The 27721-nt window shown below is 38.9% G+C and overlaps 1 protein-coding gene across 2 annotated transcripts in view; it reads right to left on the reverse strand.

The window, feature by feature from the left end:
- The window catches only part of BARD1 (BRCA1 associated RING domain 1), a 92643-nt gene that overhangs the window by 17100 nt on the left and 47822 nt on the right, over window positions 1–27721 (reverse strand). For both annotated transcript variants that reach the window (XM_027566761.1, XM_027566770.1), the window contains exons 6-7: window positions 27289–27461; window positions 8039–8147 (exon numbers count right to left, since the gene is read on the reverse strand). In XM_027566761.1, coding sequence (XP_027422562.1) covers window positions 8039–8147; window positions 27289–27461 — 282 coding nt within the window. The remainder of the gene's footprint in view (window positions 1–8038; window positions 8148–27288; window positions 27462–27721) is intronic.

Below are 27721 nucleotides of genomic sequence, written 5' to 3' on the forward strand. Positions count from 1 at the left end.
ATAAGAAAGGGTAAATGAGCACTACTGTATTACAAGATAAAAAGCAAGACATAATACTTTAATTTTCAAACACAACACAAAGGACCCTCCTACATGTATGAGTGTCTAAGTATTCTGGACCTCTGGCCTCTCAGAAGTTCACAGAACATGAGTGAAACACTGCAAGTATAATTACCAGTATAGTTCAGCAACTAGACTGGAGGAAATTTATATTTAAATATTCACTTCACATATCTGAATAATGATAATTTATCTGGTCTGATGCCCTACAATATTACATGTAAATTGCTGGCTACATCTCTAAACAGACTGATCTCAATAATTCATTCACTCAAAATGCATTAAATAGGATTCTACTATATATTAAGCAAGAATGTATTCATGACATTTTAAAAAACATTTCTATAAAGTTTTTTTAATGACAATATTCAGCACTTAAAAGTTTCCGCTTCCTGAACTACTTTTCTTGAAGGTTCAAGTTATAGAGGTTTTACTGGACGTGCCGTGCACACACCACACACATACTGACATCACATATCTGTCCATTTATCTTTCCTATTCACTCAATTATAAGATGAGGTAACCATCTTATAAATACTCCATAACATGAAAATAGTTCAGTCTACTTTATCAATTACTATATTATAATCATATTAAAAAACAGCATTTCAAATATTCTTGTCAGTTTACAAATGAGCATCATAAAGTAGTTCTATATGGAACACATTACTTTTCCATTTTTATAACTCCACTTCAGCTAAATGAGTTCTCTGCACAAAATAAAAAGTGAAAAGATATCAATTGTAAATATAGCCTATGATACTACTTCCATCAATTTCAGGAAAGCACCAAAGTGGGTCAAGCATTTTTCTATCTAGTTTCTAAGTTTGAATAAAAAATAGAAACTAGCACTAATTTCTCATAATTAAGGAAAGCTATTAAAAATAAATAAACAAAATCAAGCAAAGAGCTGTCAAAGCCACATATCTAATTTGGGGCAGGAGGTGGGAGTTTGGAGGCATTTGATTTGAGTAAGCAGAGGTCTCAGAATCAGGAGATTCAAAAGCTGTTCAGAAAATAATCCAAAGGTTCAATAATCTGTTTTTAGAGATATTAGATACTATGTACATTGACCTTAAATAAACTTATCTAAGGAATAATTTGATATGAAACTTTTTCTTGGAAAAATTAGTTACTCTGAATTCATCAAAATTAATGAGTTTACCAAAAACAAAGTTTAAAAAACTACAACAAGAGCCAGAGGGAGTGAGGAAGCATGCCATGTGTACATCTGGCTCCCTCCATTTGTTCCTGGTGGAGAAAACTGCTAGCACCAAGGACTTGAAATGGGAACGTGTCTGGGGGATTCAAGAAACAGCAAGGCAGCCTATGTGGCCGAAAGAGACGAGTGAAAGGGAGTCTGATGCCATCTGTGGAAGAAGATCCCAGATCTTGTCTTTAGTGAGTATACACAAAGAAGCAACTTTTTCAACTTAAGGAACTGTTACTGTTCATGATCATTGCCTTAGCCAAGTAGCTACTATTAAGAGAGTAAATAACGATATTCACTCACGGGCAGTGTTCATGTGACATGCAGGAAGTATAGGTTTCTTACATTTAACAAAAACACAAGAGTAACTGGAAGGCCAAATTAAGCGTAAGAGTGCCACTTTCAGATTCCAATAATACCATTACCATATCTTTATTTTTGACACATCTAAAATAATCCTTTTCCCGATTTTTACATAAAAGAAATATTGGCAAATGACAACTTAGTTACATTATGTTCTGCCATCAGAATCCAAGTCCAAATGAATAGAGTAAGGATCAATTTATAGTTAAGTACAATAGGACCGAATGAATACTGATCTAAATTTTCATAATATTCCGAATTCACTCAACTTCTAATTCATCTATTGGAAAAAAAATGTGTTGTGTTTTTTTTTTTCCTATGGTGGGCTAACCCTGAGCAAATCAAACTACATGTTAGTTTTCTCATCTATAAAACAAGGAAATTAAACTGCTCATTTCTAGGTTCTCTTCCAGGTCTACAGATAGGGCACACTTACAAGGCTGATGCCTGGACCAAGGAGATTAAGAGTTTTCAAAGAATAAGGGTTACCAGCCTGTGATAGCATATACTGTTGTTCAGTTGCTCTGTCATGTCCAACTCTTTGCGACCCCATGGACTGACTGCAGCATGCCAGGCTTCTCTGTCCATCACTGTCGCCTGGAGTTTGCACGTACTAAAGAAACAGAGGAAAACAACAGAATGGGAGAGACTAGAGATCTCTTCAAGAAAATTAGAGATACCAAGGGAACATTTCATGCAAAGATGGGCTCGATAAAGGACAGAAATGGTATGGACCTAACAGAAGCAGAAGATACTAAGAAGAGGTGGCAAGAATACACAGAAGAACTGTACAAAGAAGATCTTCATGACCCAGATAATCATGATGGTGTGATCACTGACCTAGAGCCAGACATTCTGGAATGTGAAGTCAAGTGGGCCTTAGAAAGCATCACTACGAACAAAGCTAGTGGAGGTGATGGAATTCCAGTTGAGCTCTTTCAAATCCTGAAAGATGATGCTGTGCAAGTGCTGCACTCAATATGCCAGCAAATTTGGAAAACTCAGCAGTGGCCACAGGACTGGAAAAGGTCAGTTTTCATTCCAATCCCAAAGAAAGGCAATGCCAAAGAATGCTCAAACTACTGCACAATTGCACTCATCTAACACACTAGTAAAGTAATGCTCAAAATTCTCCAAGCCAGACTTCAGCAATATGTGAGCCGTGAACTTCCTGATGTTCAAGCTGGTTTTAGAAAAGGCAGAAGAACCAGAGATCAAATTGCCAACACCCGCTGGATCACTGAAAAAGCAAGAGAGTTCCAGAAAAACATCAATTTCTGCTTTATTGACTATGCCAAAGCCTTTGACTGTGTGGATCACAATAAACTGTGGAAAATTCTTCAAGAGATGGGAATACCAGACCACCTGATCTGCCTTTTGAGAAATCTATATGCAGGTCAGGAAGCAACAGTTAGAACTGGACATGGAACAACAGACTGGTTCCAAATATACGTCAAGGCTGTATATTGTCACCCTGTTTATTTAACTTCTATGCAGAGTACATCATGAGAAACCCTGGACTGGAAGAAACACAAGCTGGAATCACGATTGCTGGGAGAAATATCAATAACCTCAGATATGCAGATGACACCACCCTTATGGCAGAAAGTGAAGAGGAACTAAAAAGCCTCTTGATGAAAGTGAAAGAGGAGAGTGAAAAAGTTGGCTTAAAGCTCAACATTCAGAAAACGAAGATCATGGCATCCGGTTCCATCACTTCATGGGAAACAGATGGGGAAACAGTGTAACAGTGTCAGACTTTATTTTTCTGGGCTCCAAAATCACTGCAGATGGTGATTGCAGCCATGAAATTAAAACACGCTTGCTCCTTGGAAGGAAAGTTATGACCAACCTAGATAGCATATTCAAAAGCAGAGACATTACTTTGCCAACAAAGGTTCATCTAGTCAAGGCTATGGTTTTTCCAGTGGTCATGAATGGATGTGAGAGTTGGACTGTGAAGAAGGCTGAGCACTGAAGAATTGATGCTTTTGAACTGTGGTGTTGGAGAAGACTCTTGAGAGTCCCTTGGACTGCAAGGAGATCCAACCAGTCCATTCTAAAGGAGATCAGCCCTGGGATTTCTTTGGAAGGAATGATGCTAAAGCTGAAACTCCAGTACTTTGGCCACCTCATGAGAAGAGTTGACTTATTGGAAAAGATTCTGATGCTGGGAGGGATTGGGGGCAGAAGGAGAAGCGGACGACAGAGGATGAGATGGCTGGATGGCATCACTGACTCGATGGATGTGGGTCTGGGTGAACTCCGGGAGTTGGTGATGGAGAGGCAGGCCTGGCGTGCTGCGATTCATGGGGTCGCAAAGAGTTGGACACGACTGAGCGACTGAACTGAACTGAACTGAATGCCACTGTGGTGATGATGCCACCCAACTATCTTATCCTCTGTTGCCCCCTTCTCGTCTTGTCCTCAATCTTTCTCAGCATCAGGATCTTTTCCAATGAGTTGGCTCTTTGCATCAGATGGCCAAAGTATTGTAGCTTCAGCATCAGTCTTTTCAATGAATATTCAGGGTTGATTTCCTTTCAGTTTTAGTTCAGTTGCTCAGTCATGTCTGACTCTTAGTGACTCCATGGACTGCAGACTGCAGACTGACTGGTTTGTTCTCCATGTTGTCTAAAAGACTCTCAGAGTCTTCTCCAGCTCCATACTTCAAAAGCATCAATTCTTTGGTGCTCAGCCTTCTTTATGGTCCAACATTCACATCTGTACATGACTACTGGAAAAACTATAGCTTTAACTAGATGGACCTTTGTTGGTAAAGTGATGTCTCTGCTTTTTAATACACTGTCTAGTTTTGTCATAGCTTTTCTTCCAAGGAGCAAGTGTCTTTTAATTTCATGGCTGCAGTCACCATTTGCAGTGATTCTGGAGCCCAAGAAACGAACACCTCAAATTAGAAACATCTTCAGTTACCTCCTTATCTTAAACAATCAGGTCAATCACTGAGTATCTGCTGCCTCTACTGGACAAGAAGCCTTCTCTGAACGGTTCTAGATGTGTTTACCCTTTTCTCTCATTTTCCCCCATCTGAGCAGTAAAGATACACTGAGTCCATCACCCCTCTCTTTAAAGCCTCTCATCTTCACTTCACACACCCATCCCCAACACCACTTGTAGTTTCAATCCTCTCTACTTCACAAGGACACACAACAACAGCCTCCTCACCAGTCTTCAGTCCCAGCCCGCCCTCGCTATCCCCCAGAGTCCCATTCCACTGAAAGAGACACTGAGGGTGCCTCACTAACTGGGGAATAGTCTCCACTCCTCCACAGAGAGCTCAAGGTCTTTCCCAATCTGATCCCAACCCAGGTCTTTACTTCCAGTTCCTCTTTAATACACCTCATGCTCCTCTCACACTAAATTCTAGTTTCTCAAATTTCTAAGGTCCTTTATATCTCCTTGTCTCTGGGCAGCTGTTCCTGAGATCTGGGCTTCTATTTCTGCTTTGTGTACCTGATTGCAGTGGCCAATGAAAATCCATTCCTCACTCCTTCTAGACTCTAATAGAGTCCTAATGCTGTTCATGTCTTCAAGGATTGACCCTATCTTCAACCACAATGTATGTCAAAAGCAATTATGTGACCAGTTCTGACCAATAAGACGTAAGAGGAAGTCCATTGGAAGGCTTCTGGGAAAGGTTTTAGTCCTAATACTGGACACTGTTGTATCTGGAATTGTGGCAATCATCCTACAATCACCAGCAGGGAGATTAGTGAGGACACAACCACCACACTGAAGACAGGGAAGCAGAAGAACAGAAAAAGTTTAGATCTTTGGTGCAGCCTTGTAATTGCTAAGCCAAATTATAACAAGAACTGTCATATATTGAGATTATATAAGAGAATATACTCTTTAAGTATTTGAATGAATGTTTTCTGTTATTTGCAAATAAAAGCCAATATAACACAGTATTAGATATCTTGCTAAAACTTGTACCTTCAAAGGCTTACTTAGACATCATGTTACCTTCTCTTCTGATCCCTCCTAAAATCAGCTTCTTTCTTTAAGACTCTACTGTACATTTGTATGGCATCTATTACAAATACACTGCAGTGTGTAATAATTTTTTTTACATCCATATTCCCAACTAAACTACAGGCTCCTAAGAAATAGGCATTTTTTCCACAAGGCAGCAAATGGCACCCACATCTACTCCATTGGTAAAGTAAAAAGTGGATGTGTTAGTAGCTCAGTGGTGTTTGACTCTCTGCGATCCTATGGACTGTAACCCGCAGGCTCCTCTGTCCATGGAATTCTCCAGGCAAGAATACTGGAGTGTGTTGCCATTTCCTACTCCAGGGGATCTTCCTGACCTAGGGATCAAACCTAGGTCTCCCATACTGCAGGTAGTACCATCTGAGAAAACAGTGAAGCTTAAGTCATATTAATTCTACTCTTTCTCCATACTTCGTCTATAATCTATCCAAAAGTTCTGTTGGCACTAACTCAAAAATACATACCAATCTCATAACTTTTCACAACTTCCATTGCTGTTCCCTTAATTCAGGTCATCATGGTCTCTCTCTCTTCTTTACCAAGAAACAGTCCAAGTAATTTCCCTGCTGCCACTCTTGCTGCCACTCCATCTTTTGATTAAAAGCTGCCAGAGTGAACTTTCTAAAGTGTAAATCAGATTATACCATTCCTCGCTTTAAATTCTTTCAGTGGTTTCCCCATTACTCTTAGACATGCCCTATGTCAAAGCCTTTGACTGTGTGGATCACAAAAAACTGTGGAAAACTCTGAAAGAGATGGGAATACCAGACCACCTGACCTGCCTCTTGAGAAATCTGTATGCAGGTCAGGAAGTAACAGTTAGAATTGGACATGGAACAACAGACTGGTTCCAAATAGGAAAAGGAGTACATCAAGGCTGTATATTGTCACCCTGCGTATTTAACTTCTATGCAGAGTACATCATGAGAAACACTGGGCTGGAGGAAGCACAAGCTGGAATCAAGATTGCTGGGAGAAATATCAATAACCTCAGATATGCAGATGACACCACTCTTATGGCAGAAAGTGAAGAAGAACTAAAGAGCCTCTTGATGAAATTGAAAGAGAAGAGTGAAAAAGTTGGTTTAAAGCTCAACATTCAGAAAACTAAGATCATGGCATCTGGTCCCATCACTTCATGGCGAATAGATGGGGAAACAGTGGAAAGAATGACAGACTTTATTTTTGGGGGCTCCAAAATCATTGCACATGGTGATTGCAGCCATGAAATTAAAAGACGCTTACTCCTTGGAAGGAAAGTTATGACCAAACTAGACAGCATATTAAAAAGCAAAGACATTACTTTGCCAACAAAGGTCCATCTAGTCAAGGCTATGGTTTTTCCTGTGGTCATGTATGGATGTGAGAGTTGGACTCTAAAGAAAGCTGAGAGCTGAAGCATTGATGCTTTTGAACTGTGGTGTTGGAGAAAACTCTTGAGAGTCCCTTGGACTGCAAGGAGATCCAACCAGTCCATCCTGAAGCAGATCAGTCCTGGGTGTTCATTGGAAGGACTGATGTTGAAGCTGAAACTCCAATACTTTGGTCACCTGATGTAAAGAGCTGACTCATCTGAAAAGACCCTGATGCTGCGAAAGATTGAAGGCAGGAGGAGAAGGGGACGACAGAGGATGAGATGGCTGGATGGCATCACTGACTCGATGGACATGGGTTTGGGTAGACTCTGGGAGTTGGTGATGGACAGGGAGGCCTGGCGTGCTGTGATTCATGGGGTCACAAAGAGTCGGACATGACTGAGTGACTGAACTAAACTGAACAGAACTGAGTCACCAGCAACAATGACTTTCTCTCTAACCTTCAAACACACCAAGGTCACCCACTGAGGGACCTACACACTTGCTGTTCCCTCTACTAGGACACTTGTCCTCCAGATATTCACCTAGGTGCTCCCTTGACATCAATCAGGTTTCAGACCAAATATCAGTTCTTTAAAGGCTCTCCTTGATGACCCAGGTAAAATGGTACCTTTCTTGAAGCCCACAACCTCCAGTCTATTACACTCTATAAAGTCTTCATCAAAGAACTCATTTGTAAGTTTCCAAAATTATTTTATTTATATTAGTTTATATATCCACAGTCTGTATCTTTCCTAGCTCTCATTAGAAAGTATACTTCTTGAGAATAAGAGTTCTATTAGTCTTATTTATTGCTATATGAATGCTACCTAAAATATGGAGGGGGAAAAACAACAATAAGTATTTGTTGATTTATTCTGATTATGTCTTTGAAATCACAACAGCTACTACATAGAAAGTGCTCAACTGGTGAATCAAAGCAGTTCACTAACTAGAAATTTTGCCATTTTGTTCATTTTATAATTGAATTCAATAAAACACATAAATGTCCCAAGGCTACATCCATACTCACTACTGAGCAATGGCTGGTTGAAGAGGATTCCTTCTTCTCCGGTAGCAGCAACAGTGATTTCATATTTTCACTGTCTGCATAATCCACAGGCCGCAGACCAAATATGTTGCTGGTAAAATAAGTACAGATGGGTTTAAGTAAATAAAATGTGTGATCTGATTTTTCACTAAATGAATACACTAGTGGAACCATTTTTTCAACTTCCCTAATAAGACACAATTTTTTGAAAATAAATGACTCAAGAATTCACATCAGGCATAAGAATCAAGTACTACAAGCTGCTGAAAAATAGAAAAAAATATGTGAAAATAGAAAAAGAGATGTGAAATTTCAATTTAACACCAGACCATTACAGGGACTATTCTTAACTGAATATATTGTTACTTAAACATGATTTTTTTTCACAACTCCATATTGGTATTCAAATTCATATTTTAAAATATAGCTTCATAATCATTAATCACTATGGGCTGATTACATACTTTCAAATACAAATAAAAATCACTTACTGTAGCTGTTACAGGCTCTATAGTCTATATAAACAAATACAGAAATTAGATAAATTCACAAGATGGGTATTTAGATTCACTAGAAGGAAAAGTATGTCACATGACAATTTAATAAAGTGGTAAAAAGGGCATTTTAAAATTAATTTTTAATATGTATGTACACTACAATCTACAATAATTATAGCCATCACAGAATAAACTGATGGGAGTTCAGAGAGCGATCCAGACTTCCCTGCTGCACCAATTCTAGAGTCACAGAACATCACAAGGGAAGAGACCTCAGACACATGGTATGGCTGTTACTTCACTGAGAGAAAGCTTCCACTGACTTGACAAAGGTCTCACTTTCCTTCTATTCATTCTAACAATATTCCATATCGCCCATGATTAGTCTTTCAATCATAAGGACACTGTTGAAATTACAGCACTTTGTCTAATAGTCCACTTCTTTACATACAGTTTCAAAATGATTTTAATGCATTATATCATGGCCGAAAAGTTTTTACACTGAACTTGTCTTTTGAAATCTTCTCTGGTTTTTAGATTACAGGATATCCATACAACAGTCATTATTGTTCATGTAAAAAAAAATGCAATGTGTTAAACAGGATATAAAATTATAAACTTGGTATAATACGAGCTTTCAAATTTGTATCAAATGTGTAGGAAAAGATCTAGATGGGAACAGGGAAACATTAAGAGGGAAAGAAAGGAAGAAGGTGTCAAATCTGAGAGCACTGGGTGAGAGATACGAGCACCTACTGGGTTTAGAGTCAAGGTCATTAATGACCTTAGAGAAAGCTGTTATGATGGCAGAGTGGGAAAAGAAATGAACCACAGCAAATGTTTCTCTAATGACTGCTATTCACGACTGTCAGGTTCAGTCACTCTTTCTCCTTGGGCAAGTGCTACATAAACTCTGATCAACGTGTATTCTCAGATTCCCTTACATGCCCAAGTCCTACAGCATGTGTCTTTCTTCTGAAAAGTTTTTCTCAAACCAAAGTATAATACAGTTACTTGTATTTCAACTTTCTGATTAAAAAAAAAAAAAAAAGACACCAGTTACTACACTGGAAATTGGGTCCTCCCAAATTATTATATATTTAAAGCAGGAGCGGGGGCTTCCCTTGTGGCTCAGCTGGTAAAGAATCTGCCTGCAAGGAGGGAGACCTAGGTTCGTTCCCTGGGTTGGGAAGATCCCCTGGAGAAGCAAAAGGCTACCCACTCCAGTATTCTGGCCTAGAGAATTTCATGGACTGTATAGTCCATGGGGTTGCAAAGAGTTGGACACGACTGAGTGACTTTCACTTTCACTCTCAAAGCAGGTAAGGTCATTTTCTTTCAAAAGGGAGCTGATCTCATCCACTACACTTGACATTTCTCAATTTTATTATCTGTTATGGCCATGTACCAAATACACAATCTCCTCACATACCAACGTTGTAAGTATGACAAAAAGGAATCAATATGCTAGGTCTTATATCCCCAGATGCAAAAATAAACAAAGTCACACTATATGCATTAAAAAAAAAAAAAAATCAATCAGTGCACACATAAGGACTTTTTATCAAAGACAAATGTAGATTTCTCCAAGGAAATGAAATTTAAGAGCCCAATCAAGTGTACTTTAATGCACAGTAACTACAGCATAATTATTTACACAAATACAAACTAAAGAGAAGCATGACAATATTTAAAAATGTTAAATGAAAGTACTTTCCAAAGAACCAAATCAGCTTAAAAAGGCTTTAAATCAAAAATAAACAATGGTCTCTGAACAAGGAAGATGCTTTTACGATGTTAAAAAAACTGCTTCATAAAATGACTAGCAAGATTCTAGCCATTTAGAGTCCTTACTACACAAAGCTTACTACCTCAATATGGTTTTTAAACATGTGATTTCTCTACCTGGATTATGGATGGCTTCTGCTTACACACAATTTGCTAAACGCTTAGCCTTCCTGCATTGCTAATGAACTGGAGAATGGCACATTAAAAATGCTACTGAAATAATCAGTTAACCCTTAGTCCTGCATCATGGGAGATGCAGTCTATTAAATCCTGTCATGATACTGCTTTGCCATGGACCACTGAAATTTGGAATTAGACACAAGTTTTCATGTGACACCTTAAAAAACCATAGCAAGAGAAGACAGAGCATATGTAAGATTTCTCCTTTATTATGTGGGCACAAAAAAGGCATAAAACTTTTTCCCCATAACGATATATTTGAATGAATACTGTGCTTACATATTTATGTCAAAAATCAGTTTAAAATATAATTAGATTATCTTCTTTAAAAAAAAAAAATAGGTAATACATAGAGGAAAAGCCACAAGGGACTTTTGATGTGATCAATTATTAACTGAAGACATGATTAATCAATTATTCCCCATCACTATATAAGGAAGAAGTGTTTTGTTTGCTTTAGATTTACTGCAATATCATGGAGCAGAATAAGTATCAATAATTTGCTATTAGAATGGGTTACCAAGGGAGCTTATAGAACGATTTTTTTCCTAAATGTTCTTAAATATAGCACGTTATTTTCTGACATACTTTAATCTAAAACCTTAACCTTAAAACAGATTATTTTGGAGGGATACACAATACTTAGAAAACATTGTCTTTGCCTGTAATCCTACTGAGGACAAATACTCTTTCAATAGATAAGTATAAAACTAAAAAGTATTAATCAAGGCACAAATAATGAGGTGAAATGTGAGATGGATTTTACAGGAGGTTAAAAAAAAACACACAGTAGCAAATAAAATGAACTCAAACTCAGGACTAGAAACTAGAATTTGGAAGATGAATGTGAAGGGCTTGTTGGGGGAATAAGCAATGTGATTATTGAAATGGATGGAATTAATGGAAGAAAGCTTTCTATCAGGGCTGAAGAACCTAATTACTATATGCTCATGTGTCTGAGCCAAATAGAACATGGAAAATTGAAAACTGTATGCAGGTCAAGAAGCAATCAGTCAGTTCAGTTCAGTCACTCAGTCGTGCCTGACTCTTTGCAACCCCATGAATTGCAGCACGCCAGGCCTCCCTGTCCATCACCAACTCCCGGAGTTCACCCAGACCCACATCCATCGAGTCAGTGATGCCATCCAGCCATCTCATCCCCTGTCGTCCCCTTCTCCTCTTGCCCCCAGTCCCTCCCAGCATCAGAGTCTTTTCCAATGAGTCAATTCTTCGAATGAGGTGGCCAAAGAACTGGAGTTTCAGCTTTAGCATCATTCCTTCCAAAGAAATCCCAGGGCTGATCTCCTTCAGAAAGGACTGGTTGGATCTCCTTGCAGTCCAAGGGACTCTCAAGAGTCTTCTCCAACACCACAATAGTTAGAACCAAATGTGAAACAATGGGCTGGGTCCAAATAGGGAAAGGAGTACGTCAAGGCTGTACACCGTCACTCTGCTTACTTAACTTATATGCAAAGTACATCATGCGAAATGCCGGGGTGAATGAAGAACAAGGTGGAATCAAGGTTGTTAGGAGAAATGTCAGTAACCTCAGATATGCAGATGACACCACCCTAATGGCAGAAGTGAAGAGGAACTAAAGAGCCTCATGATGAAGGTAAAAGAGGAGAGTGAAATAGCTGGCTTAAAACTCAACATTCAAAAAACAAAGATCATGGCATCTGGTCCCATCACTTCACAGCAAACAAATGGGAAAATAATGGAAACAGTGGCAGACTTTATTTTCTTGGGTGCCAAAATCACTGCAAAAGATGATTGCAGACATGAAATTAAAAGATGCTTGTTCCTTGGGAGAAAAGCTATCACCAACCTAGACAGTGTATTAAAAAGCAAAGACGTCACTTTGCTGACAAAGGTCTGTACAGTTAAAGCTATGGTTTTTCCAGTAGTCATGTCCAGACATGAGAGATGGACCATAAAGAAGACAGAGCTCCAAAGAATTGATGCTTTCGAACTGTGGTGCTAGAGAAGACTCTTGAGAATCCCTTGGAGAAGACTCTTGAGAATCCCTTGGATTGCAAGTTCATACAAGTCAATCCTAAAGGAAGTCAACCCTGAATTCATTGCAAGGACTGATGCTGAAGCTCAGCTCCAACACTTTGGCCACCTGATGCAAAGAGCCAACTCACTGGAAAAGACCCTGATGCTGGGAAAGACTGAAGGCAAGAGGAAAAGGGGGTAACAGAGGATGATACGGACATGAGTTTAAGCAAACTCCAGGAGATGGTGAAGGACAGGGAAACCTGGAGTGCTACAGTCCATGGGGTTGCAAAGAGTCGTATATGACTGAGCAAATGAATGCCACAAATAAGGCATAAAGCAATAGTCATTAGAGACAAAGACAGTATGTAGCTGTGAAAACAGAAAAACATATATGTCTACTGGCTAAACTATGGGTCAATGCAACACCAATATAATTAAAACTATTTTCAGAATATAGGAAAACCTCAACATCTTCAGTGCAGAATTTACACGTAGTGCATGACAGTATATTAACAACTTTCATATGCACCATTTTTGACAGTTCAGTTCTCTTATGACCTATCAAAGAAATCTCTTTATGATTCAGTGAATGGCAAATGACTACATATAGATAACATACTTTATCAATACTAAATCATAAAAACTGATAAGTAAAACATTTTATATAGTCACTAACTAGGGAAGTATCTTTCTGATTCCAATTTTTTTTCTGTTTCTTCACAACACATTATATTAGCAAATTTTACCACTTTTTTCCCTCTGATATATTCCTGCTGTATTTTTTTAGTGCTGATTTTAAATAATTTTAAATGTATTTCACATAAAAGTTTTGAAGGTATGACTGAAGATTTTAAATTTCTTTTCAAAAATTTAGTTTAAAATCTTGACAGACAATCTAAGTGTCCATAAACTATTGCTTTTTTACTACATAAAAATTAATAAGAAATGTTGGAGGGTCATTGTTACTGACCTGTAACTGACCAAGGTTAATAGATTCAACATAAAAATGCATATATGTAGTAATATACATAATGTATATATATCACAACTAGTAATAATCATTTATTTATTTAACACACATAGACTGAGAATATGTGCATGCAGCCTGCCCGCCACTGCCACAGGTTCCATATCCATGGATTCAACTAACAGTGAGTGGATCGAAAAATACTAAAAAAGAAAAAAAAAATTTCTTTTTAGGAAGTTCCAGAAACAAAACAAATTTGTCATGTACTAGCAACTATTTACATAGCATTACACTGTATTAAGTATTATAAGTAATCTAGAGATGATTTAAAGTATATTGAAGACAGTGCATGGTGGCACTAGTGGTAAAGAATCTAACTGCCAATGCAGGAGATGTAGAAGACCTGGGTTCGATCCCTGGAGTAGGAAATGGCAACCCAATCCAGTATTTCTGCCAGGATGATCCCATGGACAGAGGAGCCCTTAGTGGGCTACAAGCTATGGGGTCACAAAGAGCTGGACACGACTAAAGCAACTTGACATGCACAGGCACGCACATGCGTAAGTTATATGTAAATACCATGCCACTTTATTTAAGAGACCTGAGTACCAGATTTCGGTATCCATGGGGGGACTGGTTCCAAGTCCTTTGTGGACACCAAGAGGCAATTCTGTACACCTAGGGGAAAAGCTACAAACGTCATTTTGTAATAAGTTTGGCAAACATGCACTCAAGTACTTCTAAGTTCTCTTAGTCACTAAAGAACCAATGAGATAAAAGGGCCTCACAGAGCTGAGTGGGGCAAAGGCCAAGGAAAGAAAACAGGAAGAACTTTAAAGCCTGGTAAAGCTGCTTAGACATCAAGGGAGAAACAATAAAAGGAGATACAGAAGTAGAATAAGAATCTCCCAGGAGAGAGAAAAGCTTGTGTGAAGGCCTTGACATAAGCTAGTGTGGAAAATGAGAAACACCAAAAAATACAAAGAGAAGAGCGAGAAAGAAGAAAAGAAGAGGGAGAAAGACAGAGAAGACAAAGAATGCAGTGTTCTGGAAATGTAAATTGTGGCCTGAAACGAAAAGGAAGGAGCTGAAGAGGTGGACTGTCTCCTAAGGACCCTGATCAGCTCCCTGAACGGCTATCAGCAGGGGGGAGGCATCAACAGAGCAGGCCAGCTGAGAGCTGGGGTTACACAACCAGACAGCCTGAATTTAGAAGGCATCTGTCTACAATGCGGGAGACCCGGGTTCGATCCCTGGGCTGGGAAGATCCCCTGGAGAAGGAAATGGCAATCCACTCCAGGACTATTGCCTGGAAAATCCCATGGACAGAGGAGCCTGGCGGGCTATAGTCTATGGAGTCACAAAGAGTTGGACACAACTTAGTGACTAAGCACACACGCACAGGATACAATACAAGGATAAAAAAAAATGAAAGGTACAATCCTCACTTGGATTCTTTTTCATCACTAAGGCTAATAAAAAGAAAGTACTTATTGGAGTGTGTTGTAACACTTCAGCCTTCTTTTCAGGTGTTTAACATTTCAGTTTTACCCCAAAGGCAGAGATCAGAATACAGTATAGGCCTTCAATGTCCTCCCCCTCATGAATGACAGAATAATTAATACGGACCTACTGTATAACACAGGGAACTCTTCTCAATGGGAAAAGAATCTAAAAAGGAGTGGTTATATGTATATGTTTTGAGCAAACTCTGAAATTTAGTGAAGGGCAGAGGAGCCTGGTGGGCTACACTTCATGGGGTAGCAAAGAGTCAGACATGACTTAGTGACTGAACAACAAGAAATATGTATGTGTTTATCTGATTTACTTTGTTGTACAGCAGAAACTAACACAACATTTTATATCAACTATATTCCAATAAAAACTTAAAAAAAAAAAAAAATGATGAATAGACACACACCTACAGCTGTCCCCGAGATGAACTTGACCACTAGTACAAGGGGAGAAGGAGAGAGGGGCTAATTTAAACTTGCACTTGCACATATAAATCAGTCTATCCCAAATAACACATGAAACAGCATTTTTACTAATACTAAACCTGTAACATATTACAGATACCAAGACGGTCCACGATGAAATCCTTTATGAACAACTATGAAACTGCAACACATAGATTTTAATTTTTCAAGTCACTTAATCTGTGGTGAAACAAGAAGCAGCAGAGAAATTCAAAAGAGCAACATGATTCTTAACAGCTATAAAATATAAATTATCTGTTACAGAAGATGAATATTTGAAAAATTAACAACAGTAGTGGAATAATAAGTTCAATGTATATACTATATTCTAACTAAGAATTCTACATCCTTGGAAAGAAAACTCTGTTAATAGCAGACCAAGTATCAAATCCTGAACTCTATATTTCTCTTAAAAAAAAAAAACAAAAAAAACAGCTTATGATATGCTCCAAATACCCGTATACTTCTGATGTGACTGGAATAGTTCTAAGTTCAGTCTGAGACACATACAAAGCCACGGGAAAGGATAACCTGCTGCTGCTGCTAAGTCCCTTCAGTTGTGTCCGACTCTGTGCAACCCCATAGACGGCAGCCGACCAGGCTCCCGCATCCCTGGGATTCTCCAGGCAAGAACACTGGAATGGGTTGCCATTTCCTTCTCCAATGCATGAAAGTGAAAAGTGAAAGTGAAGTCGTGCCGGACTCTCAGCAACACCATGGACTGCAGCCCACCAGGCTCCTCCATCCATGGGATTTTCCAGGCAAGAGTACTGGAGTGGGTTGCCATTGCCTTCTCCTTAAGTATAGTCTATGAGGTTTGAAACAGTTACCAACATATTTCTGAACAACAAAGAAACACAGAAGATATGACATTTATTTTCATATATGAAGTTAAAAATAGAACGATTTTTCCCTCCTGGGTAACAGACTCTTATTTTAGCCCTCAAGGGGTAAATGTCTCATGCAAAACACAGTAAATTCAGAGCAAAGCTGATTAATCAGTTCAGTTCAGTTCAGTTGCTCAGTCGTGTCCAACTCTTTGCGACCCCATGAACCACAGCATGCCAGGCCTCCCTGTCCATCACCAACTCCCGGAGTACACCCAAACCCATGGCCATTGAGTCAGTGATGCCATCCAACCATCTCATCCTCTGTCATCCCTTCTCCTTCAGCCTTCAATCTTTCCCAGCATAAGTCAGCTCTCTGCATCAGGTGGCCAAAGTACTGGAATTTCAGCTTCAACATCAGTCTTTCCAATGAACACCCAGGACTGATCTTTAGGATGGACTGCATGGATCTCCTTGCAGTCCAAGGGACTCTCAAGAGTCTTCTCCAACACCACAGTTCAAAAGCATCAATTCTTCGGCACTCAACTTTCTTTGTAGTCCAACTCTCACACCCATACATGACTAGTGGAAAAACTGTAGCCTTGACTAGACGGACCATTGTTGGCAAAGTAGTATCTTTGCTTTGTAATATGCTATCTAGATTGGTCATAACTTTCCTTCCAAGGAGTAAGTGTCTTTTAATTTCATGGCTGCAGTCACCATCTGCTGTGATTTTGGAGCCCCCCCAAAAAAGTTTGTCATTGTTTCCATTGTCTCCCCATCTATTTGCCATGAAGTGTTGGGACCAGATGCCATGATCTTACTTTTCTGAATGTTGAATTTTAAGTCAAATTTTTCACTCTTCTCTTTCACTTTTATCAAGACGCTCTTTACTTCTTCTTCGCTTTCTCCCATAAGGGTGGTGTCATCTACATATCTGAGGTCATTGATATTTCTCCCAGCAATATGAATTCCAGGTTGTGCTTCTTCCAGCCCAGCGTTTCTCATGATGTACTCTGCATATAAGTTAAATAAGCAGGGTGACAATATACAACCTTGACGTACTCCTTTTCCTATTTGGAAAAGGTCTGTTGTTCCATGTCCAGTTCTAACTGTTGGTTCCTGACCTGCATACAGGTTTCTCAAGAGGCAGGTCAGGTAGTCTGGTATTCCCATCTCTTTCAGAATTTTCCACAGTTTATTGTGGTCCACACAGGCAAAGGCTTTGGCATAGTCAATAAAGCAGAAATAGATGTTTTTCTAGAACTCTCTTGCTTTTTCCATGATCCAGAGGATGTTGGCAATTTGATCTCTGGTTCCTCTGCCTTTTAAAAAACCAGCTTGAACATCTAGAAATTCACGGTTCACATATTGCTGAAGCCTGGCTTGGAGAATTTTGAGCATTACTTTACTAGCATGTGAGATAAGTGCAATTGTGTGTAGTTTGAACATTCTTTGGCATGGCCTTTCTTTGGGATTGGAATGAAAACTGACCTTTTCCAGTTCTGTGGCCACTGCTGGGGTTTCCAAATTTGCTGGCATAGTGAGTGCAGCACTTTCACAGCATCATCTTTTAGGATTTGAAAAGCAAATTAATACTATATTCAAATGCAAGAGGCATTTATAAAATGCCAGTTTGCACAGCAAAAGCTCAAAGCACATTAAGAAAGTATTCTAAGCAAAATGTGACTGTAAGAAAACAGTAAAGAAATAGAATATTAAAATTAAATAAAAATAAAATTTAAAGTAAGAAATATACATATATATATATATGGTCTCAGATTTAACTACAAAATAGGTAACTTTGTTTTATAGTTCACAGAGACAATTTCAGGATAAATTAAAAGGATAACAAAAAGTCCATCTTCTCTTTAGTACCTATATTCTACTGTTAATACATTAGAATTTCAGAGTGATAACTACTAGTAGTAACCAAATTGAGAGATATCTCCAAATATACAGTATGAAAGTGATCAAAATAAATAATGTTATGGCAGGTTGGGGACAAAGGACAGGGGATGGGAAACAGGAAGTAGGGTGGGAATTATTTCTGTTAGATACTCTATTCACATACCCAAGACCAGAGAAGGTGGAAAGCATCCTGATTATTTTTAAGAACTAAAAGTATCATTTTAACATCAAAATCTGAGGGTAAAAAATGGAAGTTAAAACAATAAATTATTCTAATTTATATCTATAGATGCAAAAGTTTTAAATAAATCCTAGGAAACTAATGTGAACTATTTGTGTAAAAATTAACACAATACACTAAGTTTATCCCAACAATACAACATGGAGTAATATTTTTAAATGTGTTAATAACATCAACAGGCAAAAAGTATAAGATCATCTCAAAATCACTTAAAATAAAATCCAGTCTTGTTTAAAAATGCTAAAATAACCGGAAGGAAGATCTTTCTTTTAAAATTGAAGTGTAGGTGACTTACAATGTGCTAGTTGCTGGTATATAGCAAAGTGATTCAGTTATACACACATCAATTCAGTTCAGTTGCTCAGTCGTGTCTGACTCTTTGTGAACCCATGAATCGCAGCACGTCACACCCCCCTGTCCATCACCAACTCCCAGAGTTCACCCAGACTCACGTCCATCGAGTCAGTGATGCCATCCAGCCATCTCATCCTCTGTCGTCCCCTTCTCCTGCCCCCAATCCCTCCCAGCATCAGAGTCTTTTCCAATGAGTCAACTCTTTGCATGAAGTGGCCAAAGTACTGGAGTTTCAGCTTTAGCATCATTCCTTCCAAAGAAATCCCAGGGCTGATCTCCTTCAGAATGGACAGCTTGGATCTCCTTGCAGTCCAAGGGACTCTCAAGAGTCTTCTCCAACACCACAGTTCAAAAGCATCAATTCTTCGGCGCTCAGCCTTCTTCACAGTCCAACTCTCACATCCACACATGACCACTGGAAAAACCATAGCCTTGACTAGATGGACCTTTGTTGGCAAAGCAATGTCTCTGCTTTTGAATATGCTATCTAGGTTGGTCATAACTTTCCTTCCAAGGAGTAAGCGTCTTTTAATTTCACAGCTGCAGTCACCATCTGCAGTGATTTTGGAGCCCCAAAAAATAAAGTCTGACACTGTTTCCACTGTTTCCCCATCTATTTCCCATGAAGTGATGGGACCAGATGCCATGATCTTTGTTTTCTGAATGTTGAGCTTTAAACCAACTTTTTCATTCTCTACTTTCACTTTCATCACATACATTTATAAATATATACACATATATACACACACATATATATATATTCTTTTTCATATTATTTTATGCTATGGTTAATTACAGGATATTGATTACAGGAGTTCCCTGTGTTACACAATAGGACCTTGCTCTTTATTTTATATATAGTCGTTTGTATCTGCTAATCCCAAACTCCTAATTTATTCCTCTCTTACCCTCATTCTCCTTTGATAACTGTAAGTTTGTTTTCTATGTCTGTGAGCCTATTTCTGTTTTGTAAATAAGTTCATTTGTATTATATTTTAGATTCCATATGTAAGTGATAGCATACGGTATTTGTCTTTTTCCTTCTGATTTACTCAGTATGATAATCTCTGCTGTGATTATCTCTGATATGATAATCTAAGATAATTAGCTCAGTATGATAGTACCAAATCAGACTGTTTATATTCTTTGCAGCCAAAGACGGAGAAGCTCTATACAGTCAGCAAAAACAATACCAGGAGCTGACTGTGGCATAGATCATAAACACCTTATTGCCAAATTCAGACTTAAATTGAAGAAAGTAGGGAAAACCACTAGACCATTCAGGTATAAACTAAATCAAATCCCTTACAATTATACAGTGGAGTGAGAAATAGATTCAAGGGATTAGATCTCATAGACAGAGTGCCTGAAGAACTATGGACAGAGGTTCCTGACATTGTACAGGAGGCAGGAATCAACACTATCCCCAAGGAAAAGAAATGCAAAAAGGCCAAATGGTTGTCTGAGGAGGTCTTACAAATAGTTGTGAATAGAAGAGAAGCTAAAGGCAAAGGAGAAAAGGAAACATACACACATTTGAATGCAGAGTTCCAAAGAAGAGCAAGGAGAGATAAGAAAGCCTTCCTCAGTGATCAATGCAAAGAAATAGAGGAAAATAACAGAATGGGAAAGACTAGAGATCTCTTCAAGAAAATCAGATACCAAGGGAACATTTCATGCAAAGATGGGCACAATAAAGAAAAGAAATGGTATGGACCTAACAGAAGCAGAAGAGGTGGCAAGAATACATAGAAGAACTATACAAAAAAGATCTTCACGACCCAGATAATCACGATGGTATGATCACTCACCTAGAGCCAGACATCCTGGAATGTGAAGTCAAGTAGGCCTTAGGAAGCATCATTACGAACAAAGCTAGTGGAGGTGATGGAATTCCAGTTGAGCTATTTCAAATCCTAAAAGATGATGCTGTGAAAGTGCTGCACTCAATATGCCAGCAAATTTGGAAACCCCAGCAGTAGCCACACGACTGGAAAAGGTCAGCTTTCATTCCAATCTCAAATAAAAGCAATGCCAAAGAATCCTCAAGCTACCGCACAACTGCATTCATCTCACATGCTAACAAAGTAATGCTCAAAATTCTCCAAGCCAGGCTTCAACAGTACATGAACCATGAACTTCCACGTGTTCAAGCTGGATTTAGAAAAGGCAGAGGAATCAGAGATCAAATTGCCAACATCCGCTGGATCATGGAAAAAGCAAGAGAGTTCCAGAAACACATCTACTTATGCTTTATTGACTATGCCAAAGCCTTTGACTGTGAGGATCATGACAAATCATGGAAAATTCTTCAGGAGATGGAAATATCAGACCACCTGACCTGCCTCTTGAGAAGGAAGCAACAATTAGAACTGGACATGGAACAACAGACTGGTTCCAAACAGGGAAAGGAGTACATCAAGGCTGTATATTGTCAACCTGCTTATTTAACTTATATGCAGAGCACGTCATGAGAAACGCTGGGCTGGATGAAGCACAAGCTAGAATCAAGATTGCCAGGAGAAAGATCAATAACCTCAGATATGCAGATTACACCACCCTTATTGCAGAAAGCCAAGAAGAACTAAAGAGCCTCTTGATAAAAGTGAAAGAGAGAAGAGTGAAAAATTTGGCTTAAAACTCAACATTCAGAAAACTAAGATCATGGCATCTGGTCCCAAAATTTCATGGGCGAATAGATGGGGAAACAATGGAAACAATGACAGACTTTATTTTGGGGGGCTCCAAAATCACTGCAGATGGTGACTGTAACCATGAAATTAAAAGACACTTGATCCTTGGAAGAAAACTTATGACCAACCTAAACAGCATATTAAAAAGCAGAGACATTACTTTGTCAACAAATATCTGTCTAGTCAAGGTTACGGTTTTTCCAGTGGTCATGTATGGATGTGAGAGTTGGACTATAAAGAAAGCTGAGAGCCGAAGAATTGATGCTTTTGAACTGTGGTGTTCAAGAAGCGTCTTGAGAGTCCCTTGGGCTACAAGGAGATCCAAGCAGTCCATCCTAAAGAAAATCAGTCCTGAATATTCATTGGAAAGACTGATACTGAGGCTGAAACTCCAATACTTTGGCCACCTGATGCGAAGAAATAACTCATTTGAAAAGATCCTGATGCTGGGAAAGATTGAAGGCAGGAGGAGAAGGGGACAACAGAGGATGAGATGGTTGGATGGCATCACCAAGTCTATGGACATGAGTCTGAATAAACTCTGGGACTTGGTGATGGACAGGGAGGCCTGGCGTTCTGCAGTCCATGGGGTCACAGAGCTGGACATGACTGAGCAACTGAACTGAACTGAAGTTAATCTCTAGGTCCATCCATGCTGCTGCAAATGGCATTATTTTATTCTATTTTATTTCAGAGTAATATTCCATTAATATTGCAGCTTTTAATATTTCATTGCATACATATACTACCTCTTCTTTGTCCATTCCTATGTTGATGGACATTTAGTTTACTGCCAAGTCTTGGCTACTGTAAATAGTTCTTTTATGAACACTAGTATGCGTGTATCTTTTCAATTAAAGTTTTCTCCAGATATATTCCTAGCAGTGGGATTCCTGGATCATATGGCAGCTCTAGTTTTATTTTTTTAAGGCATTTCCATATAGCTTTCCATAGTAGCTGTACCAATTTACAGTCCCATCAACAGTGTTTCCTCCACACCCTTCCAGCATTCACTATTTATAGACTTTTCTTATGGTGGCTATTCTGATTGGTGTGAGGTGGTACCTTATTATAGTTTTGATTTGCATTTCTCTAATAATTAGTGATTTTGAGTATTTTTTCATGTCTCTGTTGGCCATCTGTATGATAAGATCATTGTTTTTAATACGACCTTAATATTGACTTGTAAACCTACAGCCAATATTTTTTATAAAATGAGAATAAAGCAAGTATGCCAGGTATATCACTATTATTTTATAATATGGCTCTGGAAACTGTGACAAATGTAATACAAAATAAAAGTTAACATATGATCATTTGATCCTTCTCTTTACTTCTCCCATTGATTATTGAACAGACCTTTTCAATTGGATTCCTTCCCAGTGTGGAGGTGAACATTTTCAGCTTCATACGTGATCTCTTTAGCACACAAGGCCTTTCACTGCCTCTGCCCACCTTCTCTGGCCTCTTATCTCACCGTCCTCCCTCCCTTCATTCCAGTCTTGTATCAGCTCCTAGAAGTAAAACAAGTGCCTAGTACCTTAGCAACCATCATCCGCTTTCTGCGAAGTCCACCCTCTTATCCTTTTCCTTCAAATTCAGTTGAAGTGCTACATCCTCTAGAAAACCTTTCATGACTTCCTCTAGTCATTATTTTTAGCCCCTATCCTAGATATTCATAGAATCTTGGGGGCACTGAGCTATGAAGACATGTATCATACTGTTCTGTAACCACTACCGTAATTGTCTGTTCACATCTACTAGAATACAAGTAGCAGATAAAACAACTGGGGAGATGAAGATGTAAAGGGGGCAATGGAGAAGAGTGTAAGAGAAAAATCTAACACGCATTCCGTTGGAAATCCAGGAAAAGAAGGCATCTAAATAGAAAGAAGCCTTTAGCTTTGAGATAATGAAGATTCCAAAATGTCTCTTCTAGAGCTAAAGAATGGCATTTAGAAATTTAGAATAGGCAAAAGGACACTACTTATCTACAACTTCAATTAGCCGAAGCACCAAGGGCCAAAGAAGGAAGGATAAAGAACAGTTTTTGCCCTTTCTCGTCTCTACCCTTCTTCTAGAGATGGAAAAAGTCTAGTCTTGGTTACTCTGAGACAAGATATATTAAGAGTAAAACACATGGTAAGCAGAGGAAAAAAATGGAAGCACACCTATCAACTCAGATTTCAGAGTCTGAGATATTAACGGCTTAAATGGAAAATGAACTTTAGGCGGAAAAAAAACAAAAGAGTAGTAAGAACCCTACAAAGTCTCCACGACGCCCTCCCCATGCTCTATTTCAGACATGGAGGAAAGCACAGGAACAAATTTCATCTGTTCTCACCTGTTAATACTTAACTCTAAAAAAATATATACAGAACACTGGCAGAAAGAAAAATAGACCTTAAAAATGTCAAGGCTAGAGGAATTTGGGTGGCCTTGATCCCACAAAAGGGAACAGGAATGCCCAATGGGCAAGAGACTAACAATTCTGCCCAGGGAGCATACATCGTTCGTTCACTCCGATCAATACGGGGAACCAGTTCTACCATCCGAGATAAGGTGCAGCTTACGGAAACTTGGATTTACACATTCTCTTCATAGTTACAGCGAAGTTGGGAGCAGAGGGAGGCAATTCCTATTTTCATCTTGTCTGTCCCTTTAACCAAGAGATGAAAAAATGTATCATCATTTTATGGATTCAGAAAAGTGCAAGTGTTAGTCGCTCAGTCGTGTCCGGCTCTTTGCGACCCTGTGGACTGTAGCCCACCAGTCTCTCCATGGGATATTCCAGGCAAGAATACTGGAGTGAGTTGCCATTCCCTTCACCAGGGGATCTTCCCAACCAGGGATTGAACCCAGGTCTCTTGCATTGCAAGTAGATTCTTTACCATCTGAGCCACTAGGGAAGCCCTTTTGTGCATTCAGAAAAGTGAAAGTAAAAGTTGTTTAGTCATGTCCGACTCTTTGCACCCCCATGGACTATACAGTCCATCAAATTCTCCAGGTCAGAATACTGGAATGGGTAGCCTTTCCCTTCTCCAGATCTTTTCAACCCAGGGATCGAACCCAGGTCTCCCACATTGCAAGAGGATTCTTTACCAGCTGAGCCACAAGGGAAACCCTTTATGCATTCAAAGACTGACCAATTCACTCCACAAATAACTGTGGGTACAGACTACAGTCTACAGCATGCTACAGTCCATGGTGTCGCAGAGTTGGACACGACTTAGTGACTGAACAACAACAGACTACATCAGGCACTCAGGAGGGCCTGGGAGAACAGGCATGATCCCTGGAACACAGAGCACACAACCTAACAAGAAGATAGTAAGAAGCAGGTACACTACCACCTCCATTTATAACCAGGAGGAAGCACCATATACAAAGGACCCACGAAAGCCAGCCAAAAACAAACCATACCTAAGATGAAACCCAAAGGAAGAATATACCACACAATGCAAAAGCATATTTGATGGTTAGGAGGCAAAATAGCTTTGCATATCTTAAGGAAATAAAAATTTAGAAAGGCTAGTGCAAAAAAAGCTGAAGAAGGGGGACAGGAGGGACCAGAGAGACGGAGTTGGAGAGATGAGGAAAGCTGGACCACCTGAGGCCCTACAAATCAGGTTCTTAAGTCTGACTTCTATTTTTAAAACATTAAGAGTTACCGGGAAGGGTTTTAAGCAAATAAGTCATTTGGCCATAACTGTATATTTTGAAAGCTCTTGGGCTGTGTAGTATGAAGAGTAATCTAAAAAGGAGATCAGTTAGGAAATGGCGAGGCTAATCAGGTCAACAGCAATGATCACAAGATAAAACAGAAACCAAAAAATACAGAAAATACTTAAGTATGATGACCAACAGTCCAGAACAGAAGGAATAATGATGTTTAGAAACAGCTCCCGGTCTGTTACACCTTAAATTAAATCAACTCTTGCAATTGTCCTACAGTTGCCTTAGTATCCTCTACCCAAAATCATTCCTGATTTCAGTCACCAAATAAACCTGCCTTCCCTACTATCCAAACGGTACCAACCAGCTCTCCAATGCAGTAACCATCTGGCATATGTGACTATTTAAATTAATTAAAATATATTTAAAATGTATTTCCTCAGTAGCAACAGCTCCATTTCAAGTGCTGAATAATAAGAGATGTCCAGTGGCGCCTGAGTGCCTGCAACTGTCACGGAGCGTCTCCATCAGTGCAGAAAGATCCACTGGACAGTAATGGGCTGGTGGTGCACCCACACCTGCTGCTTCACCCCATAAGCCTACTGGGAATAACACAGCCATCTGAGAAGGCACCTCTGAAAGCAGACCCGCTAACCGTCTCAGACCCACACCTTGTGTATTAATGAGCTTCACAGTCTAGTGAAGAATCATGGTGTACAAACCATACGACAGACCCTGTGTTTTGGCTCATTAATCCCCACTATACTCTGAAGAAATAGAAAAGCAGCAGGCATCACCCATGTTTTATAGGTGAGGACACCAAGGCACAGAAACTAACCTGACTGAAGCTATAAAGGCAATAATGGAATCACAAATAAAAGCTGGAATCCCTAACACCCTGACCAGTGCTCCATCCGTTACAGTGGTCATGGCTGATTTAAGCAGCCATGAACAGGAACTATTCTGTTTTACCTGAACAAAGCAACCACCTGCTCTACCAAATGGATCGCTATCCCAAGAGGGTCATACCTGTTAGACATGTATATATGTATACATACACACAAACACACGACCTAGTCTAATACACGTGTGTGTAAAAAATTAAAAAAAAAAAAAAACAGAAAAATTAAAAAAATAGAAAAGATGTGTTTTCTGAGTTTGCCCCAACCATCTTATCACATGTGATGAGAAATATAGGACATTAAAAACACCAAAACTAACAGCACCAAGGTATAGTAATTTCCTACATTATTATTTATCTTTCAACTATATTATATGATTCCCTATTTTTTAAAAAAATGAAACCTATAAGATCTGCATTTTGGAATCTTTATTCCCTTCTATAAACAGAGCAAGTCCTGACTTCTGTGTGCTACTTCCAAACCTGCAAAAGTAATGGGTAAACAGAGAGGCAATTCTTGCATTTTCATTCCAACTACTTCATTAACTAAAAAGAATAAAATAATATATAGGGAGACATGAACCAAGTTAGAGATTACAGATACAAAATCCACATACAGCATTTACTTGTGACACTCTTGACAACAGCAACTTTAAAATGCAGCTGCCAGCATTCACTGATGTGTCTCCGTTCTCCAATACTGGGAAACAATTTACCTGGAGGTTCACTTGAATGATTTGAAAAATCTAAGAAACAATTTGACTGCACTTGCCTAACATCTGAATTCTTACATATTTTAAATGTGGTTATACTAAATATTCAGGAAAAGAAGAAAAGGAATAGAAGATTTACAACAATTCTAAAGTACTAGGGAACATACAAAGTAGTTATTTACAGGCTTCTAATTCTTGCCTTATTAATAAGTATGAATCAATCTATATAAAAACTGAATGACTTTTTCCAGAAACTCGAAGCTTCCAAAATTAATCTGAAAACTGTTTCTGAATTAAGAGTATACCTCCCTTCAACACGTAAGAATTATAAAGGAAAAGGGCATGAATGCTGATTTTAAGTCTAGAATATATTGGCCACATTTAAATATAGTTGTGGGAAAAAAAAACAGTCATCAACTTAGGTAGTAAAGTCTCTGCTTCATCAAAGACCTTGTTTCAATAAAAAGTCAGCGGAAAAAAATAGGCTTTAAGGTGAACTACTTACACTGCCTCCCTGGAGGCGCCATAGGTGAGTAACAGCTTGACAATGTCCACATGCCCGTTCTTCACTGCGTCATGAAGAGGCGAGTCGTTCTGATACCCAGTGGTGTTCACCAATGCCTTGTGCTGGAGCAGCAACTCCACCACCTTCAGGTGCCCATGATTGCAGGCTTCATGCTGATTAAAGGAGAGTGAGAAGAGCAATGAGGAAGACCAATGAATAATATCATAACAAAGCCACACTTCAGAAAAATAATACGAACCTCTATCAGAAAACCAGTTCTTACCTAAATACTCATACAGACCAGAAGTTATTGACAAAGTAAAAACTCTTAATAGTCTTTAAGGTAAGATAGGCTGCAATCAAGATTTATGCAATTCATGAAAAAAGATCTTTCTCATTTGAGCCTTGGGTCAAACGCTCTTTACTTGGAAGA

The sequence above is a fragment of the Bos indicus x Bos taurus genome, chromosome 2 (genome assembly GCF_003369695.1).
Source record: "Bos indicus x Bos taurus breed Angus x Brahman F1 hybrid chromosome 2, Bos_hybrid_MaternalHap_v2.0, whole genome shotgun sequence".
Lineage (NCBI taxonomy): Eukaryota > Metazoa > Chordata > Mammalia > Artiodactyla > Bovidae > Bos > Bos indicus x Bos taurus.